This window comes from Aethalodelphis obliquidens, unplaced genomic scaffold, assembly GCF_003676395.1.
Source record: "Aethalodelphis obliquidens isolate GAN/ISIS:26980383/991018 unplaced genomic scaffold, ASM367639v1 scaffold24, whole genome shotgun sequence".
In the NCBI taxonomy this organism is placed as follows: domain Eukaryota; kingdom Metazoa; phylum Chordata; class Mammalia; order Artiodactyla; family Delphinidae; genus Aethalodelphis; species Aethalodelphis obliquidens.
In genome coordinates, this window is record NW_020837968.1 from 10,525,701 (window position 1) to 10,553,019 (window position 27,319).

Sequence of the window (27,319 nt, forward strand, 5' to 3'; positions counted from 1 at the left end):
AGGGATTATGAAATCTATTTTATCACCTATAAAATAAAAGGCCTAGGCTTTATGACCTTTAAAAACCATTTTAGTTTTAAATTTTGGAATCTGAACATAAAACAATCACATCTTCTACCACAGAATTCATATTTGAAGGGAATTTTTAAAGTTAAAAAAGTTCGCTAAAGACCTAGAGTTAATGTGAGTCATCCACTCCAAACAGGAGAATTATGATTTGACTTTGGGGAAGAATATCATAAAATATTTCAAGGACATAGTCTTAAGAGTGAATTTTACTCATTTTTTTGCTAGTTGCCAACTTTTTGGCAACAGATATTCAGTGGAATAAACATTTCATAAAGAGATTCTTCTTTGAAAAATATTCATATGGTAAAGACAGGTCTAAATTATATAAATCGATCAAGTAAATAGATATGACTCATACCAGAAGGCCCTCATAGTTGTCTATTTAGAAAATATGTAATCACCAGTAAGAAGCAGTACAGCCACATTATGATTGGTGGCACAGCAAAATTAGTTAAATAGGAAAACTCTGAGTAAATAATCTAATATAGAAATCAAGATAAAAACAGTTGTGCTATAAGGCTAATTTTTTAAAACGTCACAACAATTGGAAAGGAAGAAATAAATTTGCCTCTATTCATGGGTAATATAATTGTCTCCTAGGAAATCCCAGTGAATTTACACAAAAGCTACTAGAAGTAATAAAGAAATTTAGCAATTTTATGAGATACAACTTGAATGTATAAAAATCAATTCAATTCTATACACTAGTGATGAAACACTGGAAATGAAACTTTTTAAAGTAACATTTATATTAGCCCCAAAACATGAAATACTAGTTATAAATCTAATAAAGCATGGCAATGTCTATTGAGAAAAGTGCAAGATAATGATGAAATAAATTACAGGATGTCATCAGGAATGGCAGAGTAAGAACAACTGAAAATTCTGCCATAAAAGCAATGATAACACTAGCAAAGAATGTCAAATCCAATTTTCTAAAATGATGGAAATTGACCAAAAATTTGCAACAATCCAGGGAGTGTTTTTCCCCCCCATGGGTGAATAATAGTAAGAATATCATGTTTTGTGGCATTTTAACTTTCTCTATTCCCATCCACCTCTATCTCTCAGCAGTTAATCTTGAAATTGGATATTCTACAATCACAGTGAAAAACAGCAGCCTAGCATCCACTGGAGGAATTGAGAATGGGACTGGAGCTCTTTCAAAGCCCCAACCTCAGAAAACTGTCATTATTTAATCTGTCTAGCAGTACTCTAAAATTCCCACAAGTATGGCTTATACTTATATGACTTATATGACTTATATATACTTATATAAGTATAAGTATATACTTATATGACTTATATATACATATATACTTATATGACTCAGAGTTTGCCCAGTGGAACTAGTCATTTCTTTAGGATGTTTGTTGACAATAACCAGTGGCAACTGCTTAACACTACAGTTGCCTAAGGCAGCAATAACAGCTGGGGAAAACAACAAACAAACAAAAAAAGGTAAAAGGAAAGCTGAGAAATGACATGTCCATAAGGGGCTTTGCAAAACTCCAACATATTCCCATAAATCTAGAAGGCCATGATCATGCAAAGTGCTGTGTGTACACACAGGGACATGTGCATTCCCAAGAGACATCTGAGAAGAACCTAAACTCTCACCTCCTTTTGACCTTGTGGTTCTGCTTAAGCAGCAAATGGTGACTAAAGAAGAGTGCTCATCTGTCTGACTGAATGTTAAAGGTATGCTGCAACACACTAACAGAGCCCTCAAAAAAGCCTAAAAAAAGTTATTGGCTCTAGGAATTTATGAAATTCTCTGTTCCATTATTAGCTCAGCACTAAGCTAACTGGACAGAGATTTTAATGACCACATATGACAAAAATACATATTTTATGTAACTTGCTTAGGAAAGTCACTAAGCAAACGAACAGCAAAAAAAAAAATCCTGAGGAGAAAAAGACTCTGATTTCTATATTTGCTACACTATATTATTTAAAATGTCCAGTTTTCAACAAAAAAATTATGACACATGCAAAGAAACAAGAAAGCATGGCTGATACACAGTTGGGGGGAAGTGGCCATAGAAACTGGGCCAATTAAAATCCCATACGTTAAACTTACTAGAGAAATACTTCAAATCAACTATTTAAATATGTTCAAAAAACTAAGGGAAACCATATCTAGAGAACTAAAGGAAAGTATGAGAATGATGCCTCAGCAAATAGAGAAGATGAGCAAAGAGACAGAAGTTATAAAATGAAGAATTCACTAAAGGAGCTCAACAACAGGTACAAATGGGTAGAAAAAAGAATCTTAAAAGTCAACTGAGATTATCTAGTCTGAAGAATAGAAAGAAAAAAATACAAAGAACTAAACAGAACCTCATGGACCTGTGGGATCCCCATCAAGTGTACAAACATAAGCCTAATAGTGATCCCAGAGAAGAGGTAAAGAAAGGAGCAGGAAGAATATTTAAAAGAAATAATCACTAAACCTCCTCCAATTTGATGGAAACCATAATCTACACATCCAAGAAACTCAATGAACTTCAAGAAGGATAAATTCAGAGATCTGTACCTAGGTATATCATAATCAAACTGCTTAAATAAAAAGAGAAAATTATGAAAGCAGTGAGAGAGAAATGATCCATCTCATACAATGAATCTTCAGTAAGATTAACAACAGATTTCTCATGAGAAACCATGGCAGATAGAAGGTAGTGAGATGACATATTTAAAGCACCGAAAGAAAAAAAGACTGTCAACAAAAATTCTCTTTCCTGTAAAACTATTCTTTAAAAATGCATGACAAATTAAGGCATTCCAAGGTAAACAAAAACGGAGAGAATTTATGACTTATAGACCTAATTTACAAGAAGTACTAAAGGAAGTCTTTAGGCTGAAAGAACAGTAGACATTAGTTCTAATGCACGTAGAGAAATAAAGAGCACTTTTAAAAGTAACTACATAGTGGCTTCCCTGGTGGCACAGTGGTTGAGAGTCCACCTGCCAATGCAGGGGACACGAGCTCGAGCCCTGGTCCGGGGAGATCCCACATGCCACGGAGTGGCTGGGCCCGTGAGCCACGGCTGCTGAGCCTACGCGTCTGGAGCCTGTGCTCCGCAATGGGAGAGGCCACAACAGTGAGAGGCCTGTGTACCACAAAAATAAATAAATAAATAAACTACATAATATAAAAGATTATATAAATATTTCATTTATAATTCTTTTTTTCCTGATTAAAAAGAGAATTGAATAAAGCAATAATTATAAATCTGTGTTGATGGGCATCTAATAACACAATTTGAATGACAATAACAAGGGGGAGGAAAACAAACAAAATATAGGCACAGTTTTTGTATACTATTGAAATTAATTTGGTATTAATTCAAACTAGGTTATTATAAGTTAAGATGTAATTGTGATAACCTGAGAACCTACTAATAAAATTAAAAAATATAGTAAAAGAAATGGCAAGGGGATTAAAATGGTGAACTCAAAAACATTTATTTAACACAAAAGAAAAGAGTAATGGAGAAATAGAGGAACAAAAAGACATAAGAAAAGACATAGAAAACAAACAGCAAAGTGACATTACAAAGGTAACTATCTTATCAGTAATTGCATGAAATGTAAATGGTTTAAATACCCCAATAAAAAAATGAGATATTGGAAGAATGGAAAAACAAACCACAAATATGATTCAACTATATATTTTCTATAAGAGACAAGCTCAAAGAAACAGTTTGAAAGCTAAAAAATAGCAAAAAAAAAAAATACATATAAATCACATAAACTATAACCAAACACATTCCCAATAACCAATAGGTCAAAGAGGAAATTACAAGAAAACCAGGAAATCCTTGAGACAAATAAAAATGAATATAAAACATATCACACTTCATGAGTTTCAGGTAAAACACTGCTTAAAGCGAAATGTATAGCTATAATCATCTATATTAAAGAAGAAAGTTATCAAATCAATAGCCTAATCTTCTACCTTAAGAAACTAGAAAGAAGAAAGGAAACACTATCTAAAGCAATCCAAAGGAAGGAAGTTATAAAGATTAGACACAAATGAAATAAAGGGAAAACAAGCAAAATCAAAAATTGGTTTTTTGAAAAGGTCAACATATTTGACAAATCTTCAGCTAGACGGACAAAGAAAAAAGAAGAGAAGACTCAAATTATTAATATCAGGAATGAAAGAGGGGACATTACAACTGACCTTACAGACATAAAAAGATTATAGGAGAATCCCATGAACAATTTATGCTAAAATTAGATAATCCAGATCACACAGACCAATTTCTAGAAAGATACAAATTACTGAAACTGACTCAAGAAGAAATAGACATCATCACCAAAAAACTACCAGAGCTCATCAATGAATTCAGTAAAGATGCAGGTTACAAAATTAATATACAGAAATCTGTTGCATTTCTATACACTAACAATGTTAAAATGACCATACTACCCAAACAATGTACAGATTCAATGCAATCCCTGTCAAAATACCAGTGGCATTTTTCACAGAAATAGAACAAATAATTCTAAAATTTGTATGGAAACACAAAAGACCCTGAATAGCTAAAACATTCTTGAGAAAGACCCAGAGGTGTCATGCTCCCTGATTTCAAACTATACTGCAAAGCTACAGTAACCAAAACAGTGTAATACTGGCACAAAAACAGACACATAGATCAATGGAACAGCATAGAAAGCCCAGTGAATATGGACTTATATGGGCAATTACTCTATGAAAAAGGAGGAGGCAATAATATACAATGGGAAAAAGACAGTCTCTTTGACAAATGGTGTTGGGAAAACTGGACAGCTAGATGCAGAAGAATCAAAATGGACTACTGTCACATTACGCACAAAAATAAATTCAAAATGGATTAAAGATTTAAATGTAAGACCTAAGACCATAAAACTTCTAGAAGAAAACATAGGTATTTGCTCTTTGACATTGGTCTTCATAATATGTTTTTGGATATGTCTGCTTGGGTAGGGGAAACAAAAGCAAAAATAAACAGGACTATATCAAACTAAAAAGTTTTTCACAGAGCAGGAAACTATCAGTAAAACGAAAAGGCCACCTAGTGAATGGGAGAAGGTATTTGCAAATTATATATAAGTGGTTAATATCAAAAATATATAAAGAACTCATATAATTCAACAACAAAAGAACAAACAACCTGACTGAAAAATGGGCAGAGAATCAAAATAAACATTTTTCCAAGGAAGATAAACATACACAGATGGCCAACAGGCAGATGAAAAGATGCTCAACATCACTAATTATCAGGGAAATGCAAATCAAAACCACAATGAGATATTACCTCACACCTGTCATAAAAACTATTATCAAAAAGGCAACAAATAACAAGTGTTTGCAAGGATGTGGAGAAAAGGAGAACCCATGTGCACTGTTGGTGGGAATGTAAATTGGTGCAGCCACTATGAAAAACAGTATGGAGATTTCTCAAAAGATTAAAAATAGAACTACCATATGATCTAGCAATACCACTCCTCAGTATTTATCCAAAGAAGCATAAACACCAATTAGAAAAGATGTATGCACGTCTATATTCATTGTAGCATTATTTACAATAGCCAAGATATGGAAGCAAACAAAGTGTACATCAATAGACGAATGGATAAAGAATATGTTGTGTACACACACACACACACACACACACACACACAAATAAAATCCTGTCATTTGCAATGACATGGATGGATTTAGAGGGTATTATGCTTAGTGAAATAAGTCAGACAGAGAAAGGCTAATAATGTATGATTTCACTTAAACGTGAAATCTAAAGAAACAAAACAAGTGAACAAACATAATAAAACATAAACAGAGTTATAGACACAGATAACAAATAGGGGTTTGCCAGTGGTGGGAGGGGGAAGGAGAAGGAAAGAAATAAGTGTGGAAGATTAAGAGGTACAAAATTCCAGTTGCAAAATAAATGAGTCACAGGTATGAAATGTACAGTGTGGGGAATATAGTTAATAACTATGTAATATCTTTGCATGGTGACATATGGTAACTGATTTATTGTAGTGATCAGTTTGAAATACACAGAAATTTTGAATTAATATGCTGTGTAACAGGAACTAACATAGTGCTATAGGTCTATTATACTTAAAAAAAAAATAACAAACAAACTTACAGAAAAAGATATCATATTTGTGGTTACCAGAGGTGGAGATGGGGTGGAGGGAGGGGGAAGTGGATGCAGACAGTCGAAAAGTATGAACTTCCAGTCATAAGATAAATAAGTACTAGTGATGTAATGTACAACATTATAAATATAATTAACACTGCTGTATGTCGTATACAAAAGCTGTGAAGAGAGTAAATCTCAAGAGTTCTCATCAGAAGAAAAAACTTTTTTTCTATTTCTTTACTTTTATACCTGTATGACATGATGGATGTTCACTAAAATTACTGTGATAATCACTTCATGATGTATGTAAATCAAATCATTATGTTGTGTACCTTAAACTTATACAGTGCTGTATGTCTATTATATTTCAATAAAACTGGAAGAAGAAACAATAAAAACAAAGAAAATTGATAGTGAATGAAAAAGAAGAAATAGACATTCTGGATAGAGTGACAATAAAAAAGATTAATTTAGTAAAAAAAAATTTTCCACAAAGAAAATCCAGGATCAATGTCTTCACTGAATTCTTATAAACATTTAAAAGAGGAACAATGTCAATCCTTCACAAACTCTTCCAAAAAAACAGAAAAAGTAGAAACACTTCCCAAATAATTCTATGAAGTTATCTTACCCTGATACCAAAACCAATACAGACATTACAAGTAAAGAAAGTTACAGATCAAAAAAATCTTCATAAAATACTAGTAAACCAAATTTAACATCATAAATAAAGGATTATACACCACAAGCAACTGGGATTTATCCTAAAGATTCAAGGTGGGTTCAACATGTGAAAACCAAATAATGAACAATATGATAGAATAAAGGACAAAAACAAATGATCATATCCATAGGTGCAGAAAAAAGCATTTGTCAAATTCCAACATTCTTTCACTATAAAAACAAAAAACATTGAAAAAATAGAAATTCCTCACCTGAGAAAGGGAATTCATAAAAATCAACAGCTAACATCACACTTGAAGGCAAAACACTACTCTCCCCCTATGATCAGGAACAAGACACCAACATCCACAATTACCACTTCTAGTAAATATTGTTCTGGAGGTATTAGCCTCCAGGGCAATTAAGCAAGAAAAAGAAAAGGCTTCCAGATTAGAAAGGAAGAAGTAAAACAAATGTGTACAAGAAGAAACATACAATATGTTAACTATGAAATTTCCTAAATTATAAAAAAAATTCTTAACATGGGAACTAACACATAATATATACTTTTATTCATAAAATGGAATATTAACAGGGCAGCTAAAATGAATGAACCAGATCTCAAAATTTTAAATTCTCAAAAACTATTTTTATGAAAAAGCCAAGGTGAAAATACACTATAAAGCCACTTATGTAAATTTTAACATGAAGACAATAGCATGTATATTATTTAAGTATACTTATAAGCATATTAGGTTGAAATAGTTAATATCTGACAATTTTTAGTCTGTAAGAATGGCAATTTTATATGGTTCAACCTTATAATAAAGGTATAAAAAAGACATGAGAATGATAATTGTAAATACAGAATAGGAGGGGGGATCTTCAAGAATCTTTAAAAATTGTTTAAGTACATTTTGATATTTCAAGGTCATAAATCTCCATTACCTGGTAAAAACCACTGATGTAAGGAAAAATTTCTAAATTATTTTAGAAAGTTAGATGTTACTAAAAATGCTCAAGCCAAATAAAAGGAAATAGCAACAAGTTATTAAGACTAGATCTGTCCTCGTGAACGAAAAAAATTTTAGAATTGGAACTAGAAGTATAGTGATTAGCACAGTTGCTTTTAAATAGAGGTACCCACCTACAGGCTAAAAGAATTAAAGATAATTACTGTAAATTTTTGGAAAAAATATCTGGTATAATATCAAACTGAGAATCTTCATTTTTTTATAAATTATTTTTTTATTGTTTTATTTTTTTAATCTCTTTATTGGAGTATAATTGCTTTACAATGTTTTGTTAGTTTCTGCTGTATAACGAAGTGAATCAGCTATATGTATACATATGTCCCCATATCCCCTCCCTCTGCGCCTCCCTCCCACCCTCCCTATCCTACCCCTCTAGGTGGTCACAAAGCACCAAGCTGATCTCCCTGTGCTATGCAGCTGCTTCCCACTAGCTATCTATTTAACATTTTTCATCTTTGAAAATAACAAAGCTTAAAGACTGAGCATTTTGACAATACCATTAATAGACTGATATAGGTAAGAAACAAACTGCCAATGCAGTAGAACAGAAAACAAATCTGTGTCCATTCCACAAAGACTTAGATAATGGCTTTTCCTCATTTCTATCAAAAGTTCAAATTGAAATTTAAATTATGCATGATGGGGTTAGGTTAATTATCTGATCTCTAGTCAGTGTGACACAAAAGAAAACATTTCACTCTGAAACAAATTACAAAAACAAATCATAAAAATCTAGAACTTCAAACTGTGATGGCTCTAGAATGGAGAGTCAAAGGAGCTTGTTCATTTATTTTTTAATGCTCACAATGGTAAGGATTTTATGCCAGAAAATTTAGACTGTGTTTTCTGTTTTTGTTATTGTTAATGTTGCTTTTAGGTATCAATAGCAAAAAGATAAGAATACACTCCAGCTGTCATGGAACCATAAAAAGGAAAATAAAGTTCTAAATAACAGTATCGTTGCAGACAACAATAACAAAAAGCACAAGCATTCCATATAGAGTCATATACGATTAATACAGGCATTTTATACAATTACACAATACATACACTATTATAAAGTTCCTTGAATTGAGGAAAGTCTGAAAACTCACCCCCAGAACCAGTAGTTAAGATCAGTGAAAGGCAAGGTGTTATCCTGAAGAAGTAACAGATGACCGCAAAATACTCAAAAGTAATAATCAACCACTAGAGAACAGCAGCTTGCATTATGCCAACTTTAGCCAATTGCTTTCCTTCTCTTCAGACCCAGCCTTCTACAGTTATCTGCACTCAAGGCCTTCTGTCCTTCATCATTCAGGCTCATTTTAAAATTATCTACAGTCCCTTTTCGACCATCATCATTAGACTGAAAGTGCATTCTTGATGGCCACCCTAGGTATCATTTTCAGTTTTATAACTTCTCATTCTCCTTGATATTCAGCTGCTTGATATTATTGAAGAGCTTCGTGAATTTTTCAGTATCTGTCTTCTAAATCCTAATCCTTCCAGGCCACATCTGTATCCCCTCAGCTGCCTCTCTTCCATATCTCCATTTCCCAACCTTCTATCTATAGCTCAATACTCTTTTTTCTACATTTCTTTCCTTCAAGAATTTCACCTGCTTCTAGAGCTTCAAAAATGACCTCTATGAGGAATATTCTTATCTGCATATCATTAGTCCTTAAATCAATCCTTAAATCCACTCTCTTGTCCCAAATGACCTTTTGCCATTTCCACTTGGATAATTCTTTACTATCTCAACTAAATAATTTAAAACTCATTCCCCTAAACTTACTCTGTCCCCTCTTCCTTCTCTCTTCCCCTCTGCTCCATTAACCTTCTCCTCTTCTCCCTCCCTCTCCCCACCTCACAAGCATGCACACACACAACCGCAACTTCCTTATTTCCCTCTATACTGGTATATCTAGGAAACATCTTTGAGCCTTTTTTCTCCTTTAGTCACAACGGCTGCTCAACTACTTCTTTGTAACATTTTCTATTCTCACAAACCTAGTTCATAAGGTATCAATTCTGTAACATTGCCAAAGAGATGAGGCTGACAAACTGATTGAAGCTGTAAAGACTTGTACCCATTATATTCTATCTTTCAGATCCTGCCGTCCACTTATGTATTCAGCAAATATTGAATAGCTACTGTGGGACAGGCAATCTTCTAGGCTCTTGGGACACATCGGTCAACAATGCAAACAAAAAAATCTCTGCCTTCATAAGACTTATATTCTAGAGGGGTAAACAGATATATACAACAATAATAAGTAACGTATAATATGTGAAAACAGTTAAGTGTTACAGAAAAAAAAAAAAAACAATAGAGTGGCATAATGAGGGCCAGACATGGGGAGCTGGTGTTGGCAATTTTGAACAGGGTAGTAAGGAAGACTTCATTAAGAAGATGATATCTGAGCAGACTTGAAGCAGGTAAGGGAGTCTGCCCTGTGGATATCAGAAGGTAAAATGGTTCCAACTGAATGAAGGAATAGCCAGTGGTGCAAAGGCTCTAAGACAGAAACTGCCTCACAAAATCAAGAAACAGAAAAAGGCCAGTTTGGCTGCGACAAAGAGAGCAAGGAAAACAGTAATAAGAGATAAAGCCAGAGAGGCGACTGCAGTCAGTTCATGTAGGTCTTAGAGGCCATTGTAAAAATGGTGGCTTTCATGCTGGGGAGGCAGGGAAACAACAGAGCATTTTGAACAGAGAAGTAATATGATCTGACTCATTTTTAACAGAGAAACTCTGGCTTCTGTGTTGAGAATAAAGTGGAGGGCCAGAGTGCAAGCAGTTGAAAGACTGTGCAACAATCCAGTAAGAACAACAATCATGACTTGGATGGGAATGATTCTAGTGGAGCTGGTAAGAAGGAATCAAACTGGATATATTTTGAAAGTATGATCAGCAGGATTTTTCCTGACACTTGAGATATCAAATGGGAGAGAAAGAGAACTGGCAAGGATGACTCCAAATCCTTTGCTCTGAAGTAGTGGAAAAATAGTTGCCCTCACCTGAGATGGGGAAGGCTATGGGAGAAACTGTGTGAGTCAAAGAGAGAGGTCTAAAAACCAGGATTTCAATGTAGGAAAAAGAAGCTTATTTTGAGGTATAAATTAAGCCTCCAAACGGAGATTTTGGATAGTCTGATGTATATAGCATTCTGGAGTTTAGGAAAGAGGTCTATGGGGAGGGCGATGGGTAGATCCCAATTTGGAAGTCAAGTCATTCAGATGGTATTTAAAGCTATGAGACTAGAGGTGATCTTTAAGGGAGTGAGTGTATATAGACTTGGAAACAAAGTCAGGGTGTAAGGCCTGGAATACCAATATTAAGAAGTCAAGTAATAGATAAAGAGGAACTAGGAATCAAAGTGATAAGTAGCAACTAGAAATTCAAAGGCAAACCGGGAGATGATGCACTCTTAGATGCCAAGTGAAGAAAGTCTATCAAGGAGGAAGGAGTGATCTCAACTCTATTAAATGATGTTGATGGGTCACATAAATTATTGAAATTAACTATTAGATTTATGAAATGAAGGTCAATTAGTTTAACTGTGGTGATGAGCTAAAGCCTGACAGTAGTCGGTAGAATTGGAAAAGAGGAATTCAAGACAACTATCACTGACAATACTTTGGGGGAGTTTTGCTTAAAAAGAGGAACAAGGAAATGAAACAGTGGGCTGGTGGAGGAAATCGGGGTCAAGAAAATGTTTTTCATGGAAGAGTAACAACTTACCTTTGAAATATTCCATTTAAAGAGAAGACTTTACAATATAGGAGTAAGTGGGGAAAAGGCTGGGAAAATTTCCTGGATAAGATCGATTGTAAGACAGAGGTGGGTAAATATAGCAGTGTGAATCTATAGATGTTCTTTTATGATTTGGTTTCATTTTCATAGTGAAAGAGGAGGTAATATCAACTTAGAGGATAAGGAGTAAGTTTGAGAAGAGAACAAATTATGTACATAGTTGTCATAAGGTGGGGAAACTGCATGGACAAGAGAAATATGGAATGATTGCAGGGCAGTATCCAGGGCACATATGAGGTTTATGATCATAAACTTAAGGGAGACCAGGCATCCTGATTGGGTACATTTAACCAGTACTGTGGTGTTGCCAAGATAATACTAGAAAGTGAAAAAAAAAAAAAAAGGCAGGAGAGTCACGGTGTGTGTAAGAAAGTGATTATAATATTTGACCATGAAACTTAAGCTGACTAACAAGGGGATAATACACATCAAGGGAGTGGGGAACAGTGAAAAGTTGTTCAGATCAATTGACTGAAGGTCCCAGAGAGGTTGAAAGATGACCTGATTCAGGGTACCAGAGAGTACAAGGTGATAAATACAAGTGCATGTCAGACAGAAAAAGGAAATGCAAGAAGTTCATATGCTAGATGAAATGATGAAAAGACTGCTTCTTGACAAAGGGAACTGCTAAGAGGCACTGAAATAAAAAGTAAAAATATTGCTCAGTAGAAGTCACACGATCACTAGTTAAGTTGGGATCGTCTAACAACAAAAATTCAGAATCCTCAATATGTTTCAGGTTTAAATATTGGCAGTGAATAGATTTCAGGCAAACCAAAGATAACTGATGTAAAATTGAAAAACAAACAGACATAAGCTTAAGGCCCACAAAAGCCAAAAATCTCCAGGAAAAAGGAGAAGGTGTAACTATAAAGTCAATTCTCGAATTCTACTAAAATAATCTTTTGGGCTAAGTAATAGGTACCTTCCTTGGCCAAAATACCTGAGACCAGCAATAGTTAAGGACCAAGAGAGCTGCAGAGTTAAGGTACAGAGTTGGTCAAAGAAAGAAAATGTTATATCAAGTGTTACAATAATAGTTGGACTTTCACTTCTGCTTCAGATGTAGAAAGTTGCAAGAGACCATCACTTTGCTATCAAACAACCAAAATAAGCCAGATAAGCTATAAAATCATTTTTAACCCATCAGAAAGTAGAGGACACAGAGAAATCTGAATAAATTAAATTCTAGAAAGTAACAAGCCTTTCATAGGAGAACTGAGACCGACATCTGCTCTCATCCCTAACAGAGAGGTGAGAAGTGGCAGAATCAGTTACAGAGTAAGAAGAAAGCAGCCCCACGTAGGCTGGGATGACAAATCCCAAAGAGCACCAACCACAGAGTCTGAGTCCATCCTGATTCTAGCCTCAAATATCTGAAACCAGTGGTGAACTAAATTATATTAAAACTGAAATAAAGCTCACATCCAGGTCAACTTCAAATCAGTTTGATGCTGTTATCCTCCCACCATCCTCCTACCCTCCACTAACACACATACTCTAGAGGCTTGATAGACCCAGCAGTGCTCTTTTCTCTGGTCACTATTATTTACTTCTCTCTCTTCTATTCCCTTATACGAAATGTCTGGTAAACAATAAAAACATTTTAAGACACATGAAACAGCAAGAAAATGTGACCCATCATAAAAAAAGGAAATAGTCAATAGACATGGCCCGGATGTTGGAATTATCAAATAGGGATTTGAAAATATCTATGGTAAAAATACTAAAAGATCTAGTGGAAATGGTGACAATACATGTGAAAAGATGGGGAAACAGGAGCAGAGAGATGGATCCTAAAAAAAGGAGCCAAATGGAAATACTGGAAATGAAAAGTGTGCTGTTAAAAAATGAAGAATTTTCTAGATAAGCTTAACGGCAGCCTAGATACACGAGAGAAAATAATCAGTGACTATCAAGACAAATCAATAGAAAGTATCCAAAGAGAAACACTAAGAATAAAAAAAGAGTAGGGAAAACAAAAACAAGCAAACAAATAAAAACTGTGCTCAAGATCTGTGAGATACTATTCTGTGCTCTAACATAAGTGTAATTGAAGTCCCAGAGTAAGAGGAGAAAGAATGTGGAATGAAAAGGAAAAGGAAAAGCAAGAAAAGTTTGAAGAGATAATCATCAGAACTTCCAAAAGTAGTGAAAACCTCAACTTGTACATCCAAGAATCTGAGCAAACCTCAACCAGGATAAATACTATGAAAACTACATCCAGGCATAACTTAAACTATTAACATAAAAGAGAAAATTTTAAGCAACAAGAGAAAAATGGCATATACCTTACAAAGGAATATTGATAAGAATGATGGCTGATTTCTCACCAGAAACAATGAAAGCAAGTAGACAATGAAACAACAATCTTTAAAGTGCTGGAAAAAAATTACAATTAGCTATGTAGAATTCTACAGCCAGTGAAAATATCTTTCAAAAGCAAAGACAAATTAAAGACATTTTTCATAAAAGCTGAGGGAATTTTTTTCCCACTGACTGAATTATAAGCAATGAAAAAGGAAATTCTTCAGACTAAAAAGAAATAACACCAGGTAGAATTCAGGATTTGTAAGAAACAATGAAGAGTACCAGAGAGGACTAATCTTTGAAGAGAGAAAGAAATTATTTCATGGGACTTTCCTACACAAAATACAGCAGTTTTAAACATCTAGTACATCATTGCCCTAAATTGAACATTTTTTTCTTCCTCGCTCTAAGAAAATTTTGCTTTTCAGCCAAAAAATTAAATGTAGTCCATGACCATTATTTTTAAATATTTAACTTTCACAAAGTCAATAAACTTAATATCTAAATTATTATAACATTTATATTTATAATAGCAAAGTTTCATTGAGTATCAAACACGAACCAAGTATATATTATTCATAAGTTTTATACTTGCTTTGAAAACTCTATCTAAAACACATGTTACATATGAGGAAACAAATAAGGAAATTGGATTGAGAAGCTCAATTCTTTGCCAAAGTCATTGGCTTCTAAGAAGCAGAGCCAGATTCAAACCAAAAACTGTCTGACTCTAAATTTCATGCCTTGTTTCTCAGGCACTAATTATTATAACAACAGTAATTTCTATGTACAATGAGTTTAATATCCAGTGAAGATTTGTATTTCTTCAACTCATGTTAATAAGTTAGAGTATAGTGTACCTCACACTCATGCTTTTCTCATGCAATAACACATCATGAACCTGTTGCCAAGTCTCTACCAACAGACATTCTATTTCTCTTAATGGTGCACACCTTTTCATTGTTAAGTATAAACTATCATCTGTTTAAGCAATTCCTTTTTGAAGCTTTTAACTGGTCCCAATTATTTGCCACTGTAAGTCATTCTGCAATGAACATTTTTGTGCGCATATTTAGGGCCTTGTTTAATTGTATTCTTGAGATATAGGTCCTGGAAGGAGAATACTTGGATGATGTAACTTCCACATTTTTACTTTTCATAGCTTGCCAGGTTATCACAAACTCTTTCCAACACTAGCATTCTCTCTTTTTATTCCTTGCCAAACTGAGTACAAAATGATAAGCGTTGTTTGAATTTTAAATTCTCATTTTATTAGTCAGATGTTTCAATATTTTTCCTTTAGTGTTTCTGGCCATGGTATCATGCTAATAAAAATCTTTCAATATGCCAGGATTATGGAAACATTTGCCTTTACTGTCCTCTACTAACTCATGATTACACATTTCACATTTTAATGAATTTTAACTCATCTGCAGTTTTTAGTTAATATGGTTGTAAGGTACACATTTAAATTATCTTTTTATTTTTGTACCATAGTGGGCCACTTGTCCTGATAGCATTGCTAGATATCTCTTCTGCAATGCTCTGAAACACCAATTTCATCTTTAATTAAACTGCTCTATACCTTTATATACCTTGTTCCTATACTCTTCTTCCATTCCATTTACCTGTCTTAATCCATCAATTTCTATACTTTTCTATTTCTTGTCTTTTTATCTAATTCCCCAAAAAAAAAATTCTCTCAGAAAAATTTAAGCATAATCTCAACTAAACTAAAAGGAAAGCTGACTTTCTATACCCTCGCTGAAGTTAGAAATGTTAACCTTTGGGACACTAGTAGAAAGAAAAGTAGTATTCCAACTCCAGAAAGAACAAGCAGGTGAATTAAGATACAACACACAGTAGAAAACATGAAGGGAAGGGAAGCTGGCATTAGCTTCAGATGATTATCGTTTTGTTCCCTGTATATTCACTTTCACAGCTACATAACAAACATCCACTGATTTCTTAATGACCAATTACCTTCTTAAGAATGTGCTACACACTTTTAAATGCATCATGTAGAGATGCCCACATTTAAAAGGAAATTAGAATTCTGTTGATAAATGAATTCAGAAGTAGCTCAGGAAAGTTTTGATTCACATGATTTTGTATTTTTAAATCCACAATGTGGAGGGCTATTATCGTTCATTATCACAGTGACATTAGAGATTGCTTACAATTACATGTCTGTTACCACAACTCCTCTAGGTTTTACGCCCAACTGGAGGCACTGAAATAAACACACAACTGGAAGAAAATATTCTAAAAAGAAACAGATACATATTGGTTGATATGGATGGTCTAAGGTGTTTCTATTTGTATATTTAGAAATCAGTCCAAGCAAATCAGAGTACCACGTTAATATGTACACATTATACGTATACATATCCCATTAGTACGGATACAGGGCTCAGGAAAAAGCATTCATCTGGTCCACTGATTAACTTCCTAGGTGAGGCAAAGACAAGGCTTGCAGCAACAGAAAGTGTCATTGGCAACATATTTTTCTAGAAAGTTATGCTAGTTAGAAATGAGACTCAAAGAAAAGGCTCTCTAGCAGCGAATACTCATGTGAGAAGTCGTTGCTTCCTGGGTACAGAACCAAAGAAACCAATTAAGCCTAACCAGAGAAGTAAGAAAAGCCATCTTGATTTCCTAAAGGCCTTCGTTTGATATGCCTGTGTTTGAGGTAGTATCTGTTCCAAAGCAGAGACAGCCAGCCCGGTGCTGCATGAGAGCACCTTTAATTCAGCTCGCAGTAATCTCTTGCACAATTACCTCTTCTGAATGAAACCATCTTGGATGCGGACAAAAGTATGGAGGACAGGGACTTAATTTTTTTATTGAAAAAAGGAGCAAGTGAGAGAAAGAAAATGATTTATAATAAGTCCGTGGGAACATTCTGTACCTATCTCTTTTCTGATTAGAGAGGTGGCATGGAGCCTGCCTCATTAGGCAGAAGTAATGAGCCAGTCTATCTGCCATCTCTAATTAGAGAAAAGATACAGTAGGTACAACCGTACCTGTAACTTGATGGGAAAAAAGATAAAAATTATTTTAAAATATTCTTTCCTCCTGTAGTTCTCCGATGCTCAGAACTTAAGGAGAAAAACTGTAATAAAAACTAAGTAACATTGGAAATAAACCCTTTTCCAATGATGTGTTTTCCAATCAGAAGTTGAATCAATTTTTTTGCAGTTTAAAAACAAATATCATTTTCAGTCCACACAGTCCTTTGGAAGCATTAATTCAACATTTAGTATACTGAAATAGAATAGGAGCAAATCATTTCAACCCCACAGTGCAGAATGGACAAATTTATGGCACTGTCTACTACTTTGAGCAACATTTGGGGCAATAAAACGCTTTTAGAAGTGCTAATTGGGAGGTAAATATTGAAATAAGGCTCACAAGATGTAATGTGTTATTAAGAATTTCTGCAGGCAGAGTACTTGATAAAATTTTTCAATATACTAATTACTCAAACCAAGCTTCTAAATATATTGGTTCCTTAAAATATTACTTCTTCACATAAGTTTAGCTTGATCTAAAAGAATATACAAATTAAAATAATAGAGTCATGTTTCTTTGGATCTCTCAAAAATTCTATGGAAAGTAATTGTTATCTCTGCTTCACAAGAAGAAAATAGATGTTCAAAGAGGTTAATAATAGTTGTCACTTATTAACATTTACAATATGACAAGCAGTACATACTACACATACACAGTCTCATATAATTCTTATAATTTTCCCATGAATCATTTATTAAAGCACTATTTAATAGATTAGAAACCTAAGACTTAAAAGGGATACATATTTTGACCAAAAATACACAACTAAATTGAATTCAACCCTAAATTTATCTGACCCCAGAGCCTGGAAATTTAACCACAGTGTTTTAGAATGTTTTTTGAAAATTAAAAATATATACTTTTTTCTTTAAACTAGATAACTCAGGTCATAGGGGGAAATTAAAATTTTACATTGTTTCAAAATTATTAGTAACAGCACCCATAAATATCTATGTGACAACTCCAAAGCCATGACTACTTATTCCTTTATTGCAAACATCTGAAAAGATTTGAGTGCCTACTATGTATATATGATAGGACTGTATAACTATTAGAATTAAAATTTAGCAAGGTCATTGGACTTAAGGTCAATATAAAAATTGATGGCATTTTATATAACAGAAAGAAAATTAGAGAATAAAGTTCCAAAACAATTGAAGTAAAATTACATGAATAAAAGAACCAACAGATACACAGGACTAAGTCTTACAAATATGAATGAGATGCTGTACAGAAAACTAAAAACATTGCTGGGAGAAAGTAAGGAGTATATGATGTTCATGGATTGGAAGACTTGATATTCTAGAGCTGTCTATTCTCGCAAAATTGAGTTAAGGATTTAAATTCCCTCAAAATTTTGTGAAAAACGAAAAACTCCTTCTAAAATTCATATAATAGCCAAGACAATCTTGAAAGAAAAAAAAAGTTGGAGAAATTAAATATTTCTAAATATTAAGACTTTTATGAAGCTACAATAATGAAAATTAAATGCTTTAATGATAAGTATGGGCAAACATACCATTGAAACAAAACGGTGAGCTCAGGAACAAACCCATCTTCACATAACAGATATATAATTTGTGACAAAAGTTACCACTGCAAAGTAGTAGAGAAGTGATGAAAATGTTTAAGTGTAAGGGAACATCTTTATCGTCTTTATGGTGTTCTCCTACACTTTATTCTTTCAGGATTTGCAAAGATATTCTAAACAGGACATGAAAAGTATTAAGTTTGAAAGAAAAGTTAGTAAACTGGACTTCACTAAAATTAAGAATATCTGTTGATCAAAGGAAAATGATAGTATATGCCATAACCCAGAAGGTGATATTTGAAGTCCATGTATCTATCAAAGAACTCATATTCAGGGAGGGAGGGAGACGCAAGAGGGAAGACATATGGGAACATACGTTTATGTATGACTGATTCACTTTGTTATAAAGCAGAAACTAACACACCATTGTAAAGCAATTATACCCCAATAAAGATGTTAAAAAAAAAAAAAAAAGAACTCATATTCAAAATACTGAAGAGCTCCTGTAAGCAATAAAAAGACAAACTATCCAACTAAAAATAGGCAAAAACTTAAATAGGTATTTCACAAAAGAGCATAGCCATGACCAAGAAGCACATGAAAATGTTCTCAACATCATAAATCATCAAGAAATGTACCATACAGCCACCAGCATGGCAAACAACAATAACATATGACAATACTCAGTGTTGGTAGGACACGGATCGCCGAAATTCTCAAATATCTTTGGGTAGAATACCCACTTTGAAAAAGTAAAGAAGTATTTCCTAAAGCTTAAAGAAATAGCAACACACAATATAGATAAATCTTACAGGCATAGTGCTTAGAAAAGGAATTAGACACAAAAGAGTACCTACTGCATGATTTAATTTACATGAGAATTCAAGAATAGGCAACACTAATCTATGCCAATAGAGGTCATTACTAACACTATTCTTGTTTCCCTTTAGAGTCGGTATTCACTAGGAGTCTTTAACACAAGAAATGTTTGATGATCTCATTCTGGATGAGAATTACATAGGATTAAAATTTTATAAAACTGTACCCCCTTAATATTTATGCATTATGTTACATGCATGTTTTGCCTTTATTAAAAACTTACAATATTTTAAAATTTCTATAATGCAAAGTTATCAGACTATCTAAAAACTAACAAAAACGTGTGTAACATAATATTCTTAGCATTAATGAGCTTTTACAAGTAAGAAATTCCAGACTATAAATATAGACACACAACATGTATGAGGAATTAACAAATGAAATGCAAATTATCAAGACATATATGGAAAGCCAGTGAACCTCACTAATGGCCAAATAATTCTAAGGCAGTGTACAAAAACATTTTTCAATGAGAGGAATGACAAAAGTGAAAAAAAACAAGGATAATTTGTAAGGTCAGTTACTGTTTAAGGAGGCAGATACTTACCTGTATTTTTAAGTGAGGTTGTAAATGTTCACAACCTTTCTGGAGATTATCTGTTGTTAAGCTTTAGGGTAATCAATCTCATATGTATTAAAATTTAAAAATGACCATATATTTCAACCTATTTAACTTCTATTGATTCATGTTAGGGAAATAATTATAATACTAATAATAGCATTACATATCAATATGAGTTAGTATATACAAAGTACAGTATTCATTCATTCCACAAATATGAAGCAACTACTAGGTACCAGATGCTGGAAAAACAGTAGTGCGTTTTATGACACAGCCTCATTTGATCCTTACAATGGGACTGTCATAGCATCATCATCAAGATTTTAAATTGGACGTAACTACAGTTTAGAGACATTAAAAAGTTATTCCAGGTCACAGGGCTAGTAAGTAGAGAGACGGGATTTGAAATCAGGGAAATTGACGCCAAAGTCAAAGGTCTTAGGGAACTGCACAGGCAATTGTTCAAGCACATATATATGTATATGTGTATAGGCATGATAGATATAGACACAGATATAATATATGGATATATATATTTAGTGTTTTCTATCAAATAACTGCTAATAATATTGAAATAGTAGAAATAACCTAAATGCTCAGCAATACAATCTTGTTTAAAAAGTTTTGGTTACAGCTATACAATTGTGCACAATACAGCCATTTTAAATGAGAAGGCATACTGATATGTTTCTCATAACATTTGGAGCGGAAGTATTTATTTTTAGAGGGCCCAGAGAAAGCATATGTATGATAATTTCATTTTTGGAAAATTATTATATTTATAACCATATCTCTAGCTATATGTACAAAAATGATGGGAGGGTATAACAAAGTTAACTATATCTATCTATGAAGGTCAAAAAAGGAAAATGCTTCCTATTTTATAGGGTTCTGTGTTGTATGGATTTTCTTATAATGAGCATTTTTTAATAATATAAAATAATTCACATTCCCATTTTAAAGTGTAGACAATTTTACAGACCACTGTGATAGTTATTTCAAGAGAAGTCTAAATACAACTTCTGCTCTTTTCAGGATGTGATGCATATTATCTTCTTAATCTACATGGCCCATTTTTAGGGTGGGAAGATATGAACACCATTAATCCAGTTTATTCAATGTTGACTATTATTTTCCAGTTTCTGTCTAATACTCTAAGTCCTACTTTAACAATAGCCATACAATAAAATACAAACCTGAGAAAAAAAGAGAAAGAAAATATAATTTAAGAAGAAATACAGATGGCCAGGAGGCACACGAAAAGATGCTCAACATTGCTAATTATTAGAGAAAAGCAAATCAAAACTACAATGAGGTCCCACCTCACAACGGTCAGAATGACCACCATTAAAAAGTCTACAAATAACAAATGCTGAAGAGAGTGTGGAGAAAAGGGAAGCCTCCTACACTGTTGGTGGGAATGGAAGTTGGTGCAGCCACTGTGGAAAACAGTATGGAGGTTCCTCAGAAAACTAAAAATAGAATTACTATATGATCCAACAATCCCACCCCTGGGCATATATCCAGACAAGACTATAATTCAAAAAGATACATCCACCCTTATGTTCATAGCAGCACTATTCACAATAGCCAAGACATGGAAATAGCCTAGATGTCCATCAATAGATGAATGGATAAAGATGTGGTACATATAAACAATGGAATACTACTCAGCCATAAAAAAGAACAAAATAATGCCATTTGCAGCAACATGGATGCAACTAGAGATTATCATACTAAGTGAAGTCAGAAAGAGAAAGACAAATACCATATATCACTTATATGTGGAATCTAAAATATGACACAAATGAACCTATCTATGAAATGGAAGCAAAACCACGGACATAGAGAACATACTGGTGGTTGCCAAGGGGGAGGGGAGTGGGAGAGGGTAGGAGTGGGAGTTTGGGATTAGCAGATGCAAACTGGTATATATAGAATGGATAAACAACAAGGTCCTACTGTAGAGCACAGGGAACTATATTCAATATCCTGTGATAAACCATAATGGAAAAGAATATATAAAAAAGAATGTATATATATGTGTGTAACTGAGTCACTTTGCTATACAGTAGAAATTAACACAACATTGTAATCCAACTTTACTTCAATAAAAAATAAATTTAAAAAATATATAGTTTATTACATAGTATTCTTACTTTAAAAATAAATGATAGAGACGTTCTAATTTTAAAGATTCCCTGATATATTGGGTTGAATAATGGCCTCCAAAAGATAAGACTACCTGCAACCTGCAACTGTGAGTTTATTTGGAAAAAGCGTCTTTGCTGATGTAATTAAGGATCTTGAGACAAGAAATACTGGATTAGGGTGGGTCCTAAATGTGGTCACAAGTGTCCTGAAAAGAGAAGGGGAAAAGGCCAGGTGAAGATGGAAGCAAAGATTGAAGTTATACAGCTACAAGTCAAGAAACACTAAGTATCGCCAGAAGCCACCAGAAAGAGAGAGGCGTGGAATGAATTCTCCCCTCAGAACCTGCAGAAGAAACCAATGCTGAATCCTTGATTTCAGACTTCTACCCTCCAGAACCACCAGAGGATGAAATCTGCTTAATTAAGCTGCCACCCAGTTGGTGCTGATGTGTTACAGCAGCGCTAGGAAACAAATACACCTGGGTATTTTAAAATATTATTTTTGACACAATTTTTAAGAAACAGTGTAATTGGATAAAATAAATAATTTTCTGAAGTCGGACTCTTACCATTTAAGCTCTGTCCTATTTGCATAGTACCAGAGGCAAAATCTGTAATTGAACCACTTAGAGTTCTTGCATCAAAAGCTGTATTATCCTCTTCCAAACCATTGACGAAGAAACTGATTTTTGTCTGATGTACCTGTAAGAAATTATCACCGTTATTATTTTGATTGCATAACCTTTTATTTTATAATAACTACACTTCAGCAGGCTTTCTCAAGTTAATTTCCTACTTCTCCACTTCCCTCAGCTGGAAAGACTGGAATTTTATTTAAATGGCTCAATAATACGTCTTGTGTTTGTATATCTAGATATAAACCTATATGTTATAGTTTTGTGCTGGGGTCATGTCTACCAGGGTATTCACAGGTATGCATAACTGTTTGTCCCATATATTTAACAACTCTGACTGTCATGCCTTTATAAGTGTTTTTGGAGACATGTTGTTTCTTTAGCTACTAGTTAGATTTGTTACGGTCATATCTGGAAACAAACAGAAATGAACACAAAGGGCAAAGATATTCAAAACCAGATATACCAAAAATGCATTACATATGGATATAATTCAATTTAGGTTGCTAGTACAAAAGGCTCCTTGTAAACATTTACTTTCTTAGGTGTTGGTATCTAGTCGGTAATTTTCATCTATACTTCTCTAATACAGAATAACGTAAAAAACTGCTAATCGTGTTCTAGGCTAATTAATCAGGCAACCTAACAACTCTCTACATCAGGGGTAAACAAACGTTTTCGGTAAACAGCCAGAGAAAAAATATTTTTTATTTGTTTGCCAAGTGATTTGGTTTTGTGGTCCAAACAGTCCAGGTCACAACTGCTCAACTCTGCTGTAATAGGAAAGCAGCCAGAGACAACATGTATGTGAATGGGCACGGATGTGTTCCAGCAAAACTTTTATAAAAACAGGTAACCAGCCAGATTTGTCCCGTGAGTGTAGTCTGACCACCCCTGGATTACACCATAAAAAGTTATGAAATTTTTGTCTGTGTTGATCCCTGAACAGTTAATTCAATCAAACTTTTATGCAGATTACTTCATTGAGAAATTTAATGCCTTGTAGTTGAAGGGCAGATGCTAATATTTTCATTTAAAAATATCAAATCATAGCATTCAAAATGAAATTTTATTAAAATAGCCTTACAAAAATTGACAAAAATAACCATCCTCTGATATATTTAAATCATATGAGTGAACTCCTTTCAAACTGCTTCTCAAAAAAAAAAAGCATACACACACACATACACCTAGAAATTAGCATCATCATTTATTGAAAAATTTATTCAATATGGCTTTTATCCACTCTACCCAACCTGCTTTTATTTAAAACCGGCTTTCATGTTCTTTCCTAAACTCACTGACCCTGTGTTGCATTTTACTTAATTATAAAACAAAGCTTTAACATAAAGACCTAAAATCACACACTAGCTCCTCACAGACCTGGATATACACCATCACTGTGGGTTTTTTGTTGTTTTTTTTTTTTGCATCCCATTTTTTACAGCCTGTTACTGTCATTTGGTGTTTGACTGTTATCATTATAAAAGATACAGGCTTTTCTACTTTGTTATTTGTAGCATTATCTCATGTTTTACAACATCTTTGCGCAACACGCAGGCACATGAAATATAACTCGTGAAAAGTTCTCGATGGTATTAATGCATAAAAAAGAATGTGGCTCTATCTCTACTGTCTCTACCCAGCCAAAAGCTGATGAACAGCCCATTTGCCTTTATCACATTAGCACAGCCATGAGGGAAACACATTTGTTCTAGTCAGCTACACTAAAGATACTATTACCAATCTAACATATACATGTTTTATATCAGCAGTATTCTCAGAGCATGAGAGAGCCAACAATATATTAACACTAGCATGACAGTTTATTTAAGAAAAGAAAATTGTCTCTGTAGAGGGACAGAAGTTAGAAATGTATGGCTAAAGCTCAGTGTCACTGGTCTAATAAAGGTAATAATTCTTTGGCTTTCTTTATAGTAGGTAACACTCCTGTGACAGTTCTGTCATATCATTCAAATAAAAATGTTGTCTTTTACAAGTTTAAGTGCACCTTTATTTTGAGTCAGATAGAAAGCATGCTTTTGATTTTCTGTATTCACTGTATTATATCTGTAGTCAAGAGTTCAGGGCCTTTCTTTTTTCTTTTCTTTTTATCGACTCATCACATATTTGCTTAGTAGAAAGATTCAGTGTCACTGCAGTGAATTCCAGAAGAATGTTTTCACTTTGCTGGTACTTAAAACATGATTAATGATGATCCCAAGTCACTGTCGCCTGTTTGTGACACCCCCCTGCAACCACCTTTTTATAAATAAGATTAAATCCTCTTGGTGTCTGTACCATGTTTTATGTTCCAGCATCCTCTACGCTACTTTGCAGTTCAGGTCTGGGGCCCCGTCACACTGAAACTGTAACTGTGATGGTGGCTCCTTGCAATAGCTCACCATGATGATCCCCTTGCCAGTTATTTAGGGGAATAGGAATATACACGACAGAATTTCTCACCTGTGAAAAGAAAGCCTTCTCCTGCAGTGCACTTCCCACCTATCTTTTTCTCCACCTCTCTGAGGATTAGAGGAGTTTGTACGTGTTTATTGGTGTGGCTTGAAGGAATGAATTGGCAAAACCAATAGCAGCTGTAGAAAAAGCCTTAAACACCTTCATAAGACATCCAAAAACATTTTGGAAAGAAGACACAGGGGAGCAAGTCATTCTCCAGCCTTCATTCTCTCAGGGTTTCAAATTTTATTTTAGCCATTGTTTGGGGGAGTCAAATTTGGTGTCCCTGGGATAGGCTGTACTCATTCCTTTGAGCACGAGAGTGTAGTAGACTTAAAAATGTAGAATTCCTAACCATTCTCATGCCTGATTGGAGAGGAGCATCATTCAGAATTTCAGAAGGTCACACAATTGCTGAGAAGCTACCAAGGGAAAACATACACCCAAGTTCACCTTGTAACTGTCAACAATCGCTTGTTCCACTGAAACGCCAAATGTCTGTTGCTATGCTACTCCTGTAGGCCACCACCACCAGGAACAACAACAAAGAAGAAGGAAAACAAAAAACTGCTGATTCAGGTTGGGAAACGAAAAGGCAGAGTACCTATGCTGACCTCCTCATTGGAGAAATAGTTTTATAGTTTTCCTGTTGCCAATATCCTCCTAATTTAAATTTAATTCAATACGGCATTAACCCAGCACCCACAGTGGCACTATGAGTTACACCAAGAAAATAAAATCACTGTACTTTTTCTCAAGTATGTATGAAACAACGGGGTAATTTTAGCATACTAAATAGTGTCTGAGTCACTACAAATGATGACGGTTGTTTTTTACTTATGTACTGAATCTTCGTGCAGTTAATGCAGTGTTGTCTTTTTTTATGGAGTTGCTCTGAGAAGTTACACCTTCATCCATGAACGTGTGGTGTATAAACTACTTTTGGACCTTCTCTGTGGGACCTGTCTTCCTAGAACCAACTTATAAGCCTCCCAAGAATATCGGTTTCATTAATGTGATGGGTCTCATTTTAAAACAAAATCATTTTAAGGCTTTTGAAAAACACCTTTTTCATAGATTTAACACAAAGTGATCTGGCAACAGATCGTGAATTCAAATTCACTCTCAGATGACGATGGATGATACAAATACAAAAAACATTTTGAATGCTAAGGATTTCAAACAAAAAAGAAAACCACTGTGATATGAATCTGAAGGGAAAACTTTATGGAGGAGAAAGTGTTTTGGACTTTCTGAAATAGAAATTGCCCTGAAATAGAATTTCTATTTCTAGGATAAAGAAGGATTTGCATAAAAGATTCAACTATTCCATCTATAATTTTTAAGCATAAGGAAGGCAATTTATTCTGAAAACTTCATAAGGTTATTTTAAAATATCACATGTATGTTTCATCCCCTACCTGAAAGCATGTGGAATGCCACTCTGCTTGCCATCCCAAACCAAAGGTCTTCTGAGGTTTTCCCTCACTCATTCCATCCACTTTTATTTCTAACTGGTCACCAGTAGCCAACCTCACCTAACTGGTGAGGTTTCTTTACTGTCTGATGATCCCACAATGCTTAATTCCATCTCCATGTTTTATTCAAGCTATTTCCATATGGGAATAACCTTGCTACTGCTTTTCATTTACCTAAATTTTTAATATTTTTCAAAACATATATCTCAAGTCCTGTATCCTACAACGATCCTTTGTTGAATACTTCAGCATTATAAAAGTGCTCTCATTTATTGAAAAACTAGCATGTCAAGCATTGTTCTAAATTATATATATATTCATTTTTTTATCCTTACAACAGCCCAAGGCAGGTTTGGCATTATCTGCAAGTAATGAAATGGAATCACAGAGAATTTTTTTAAAAAAAGGTTACACTCTTCAAAGTCACATAGAAGAACAACTGGTTTCAGAGATTGCACCCAGAGAGCATTTAGAAATAACCACCATCTAGTTTATCAGACCCACCCATTGAGTTTCTTGGCTTTAACT

The 27,319-nt window shown here is 34.1% G+C and overlaps 1 protein-coding gene across 2 annotated transcripts in view; it reads right to left on the reverse strand.

Moving 5' to 3' along the window:
* USH2A (usherin) overlaps nucleotides 1-27,319 on the reverse strand; it is a 774,017-nt gene that overhangs the window by 697,290 nt on the left and 49,408 nt on the right. For both annotated transcript variants that reach the window (XM_027122185.1, XM_027122186.1), the window contains one exon: nucleotides 22,788-22,920. In XM_027122185.1, the coding sequence (XP_026977986.1) occupies nucleotides 22,788-22,920 (133 nt within the window). The remainder of the gene's footprint in view (nucleotides 1-22,787; nucleotides 22,921-27,319) is intronic.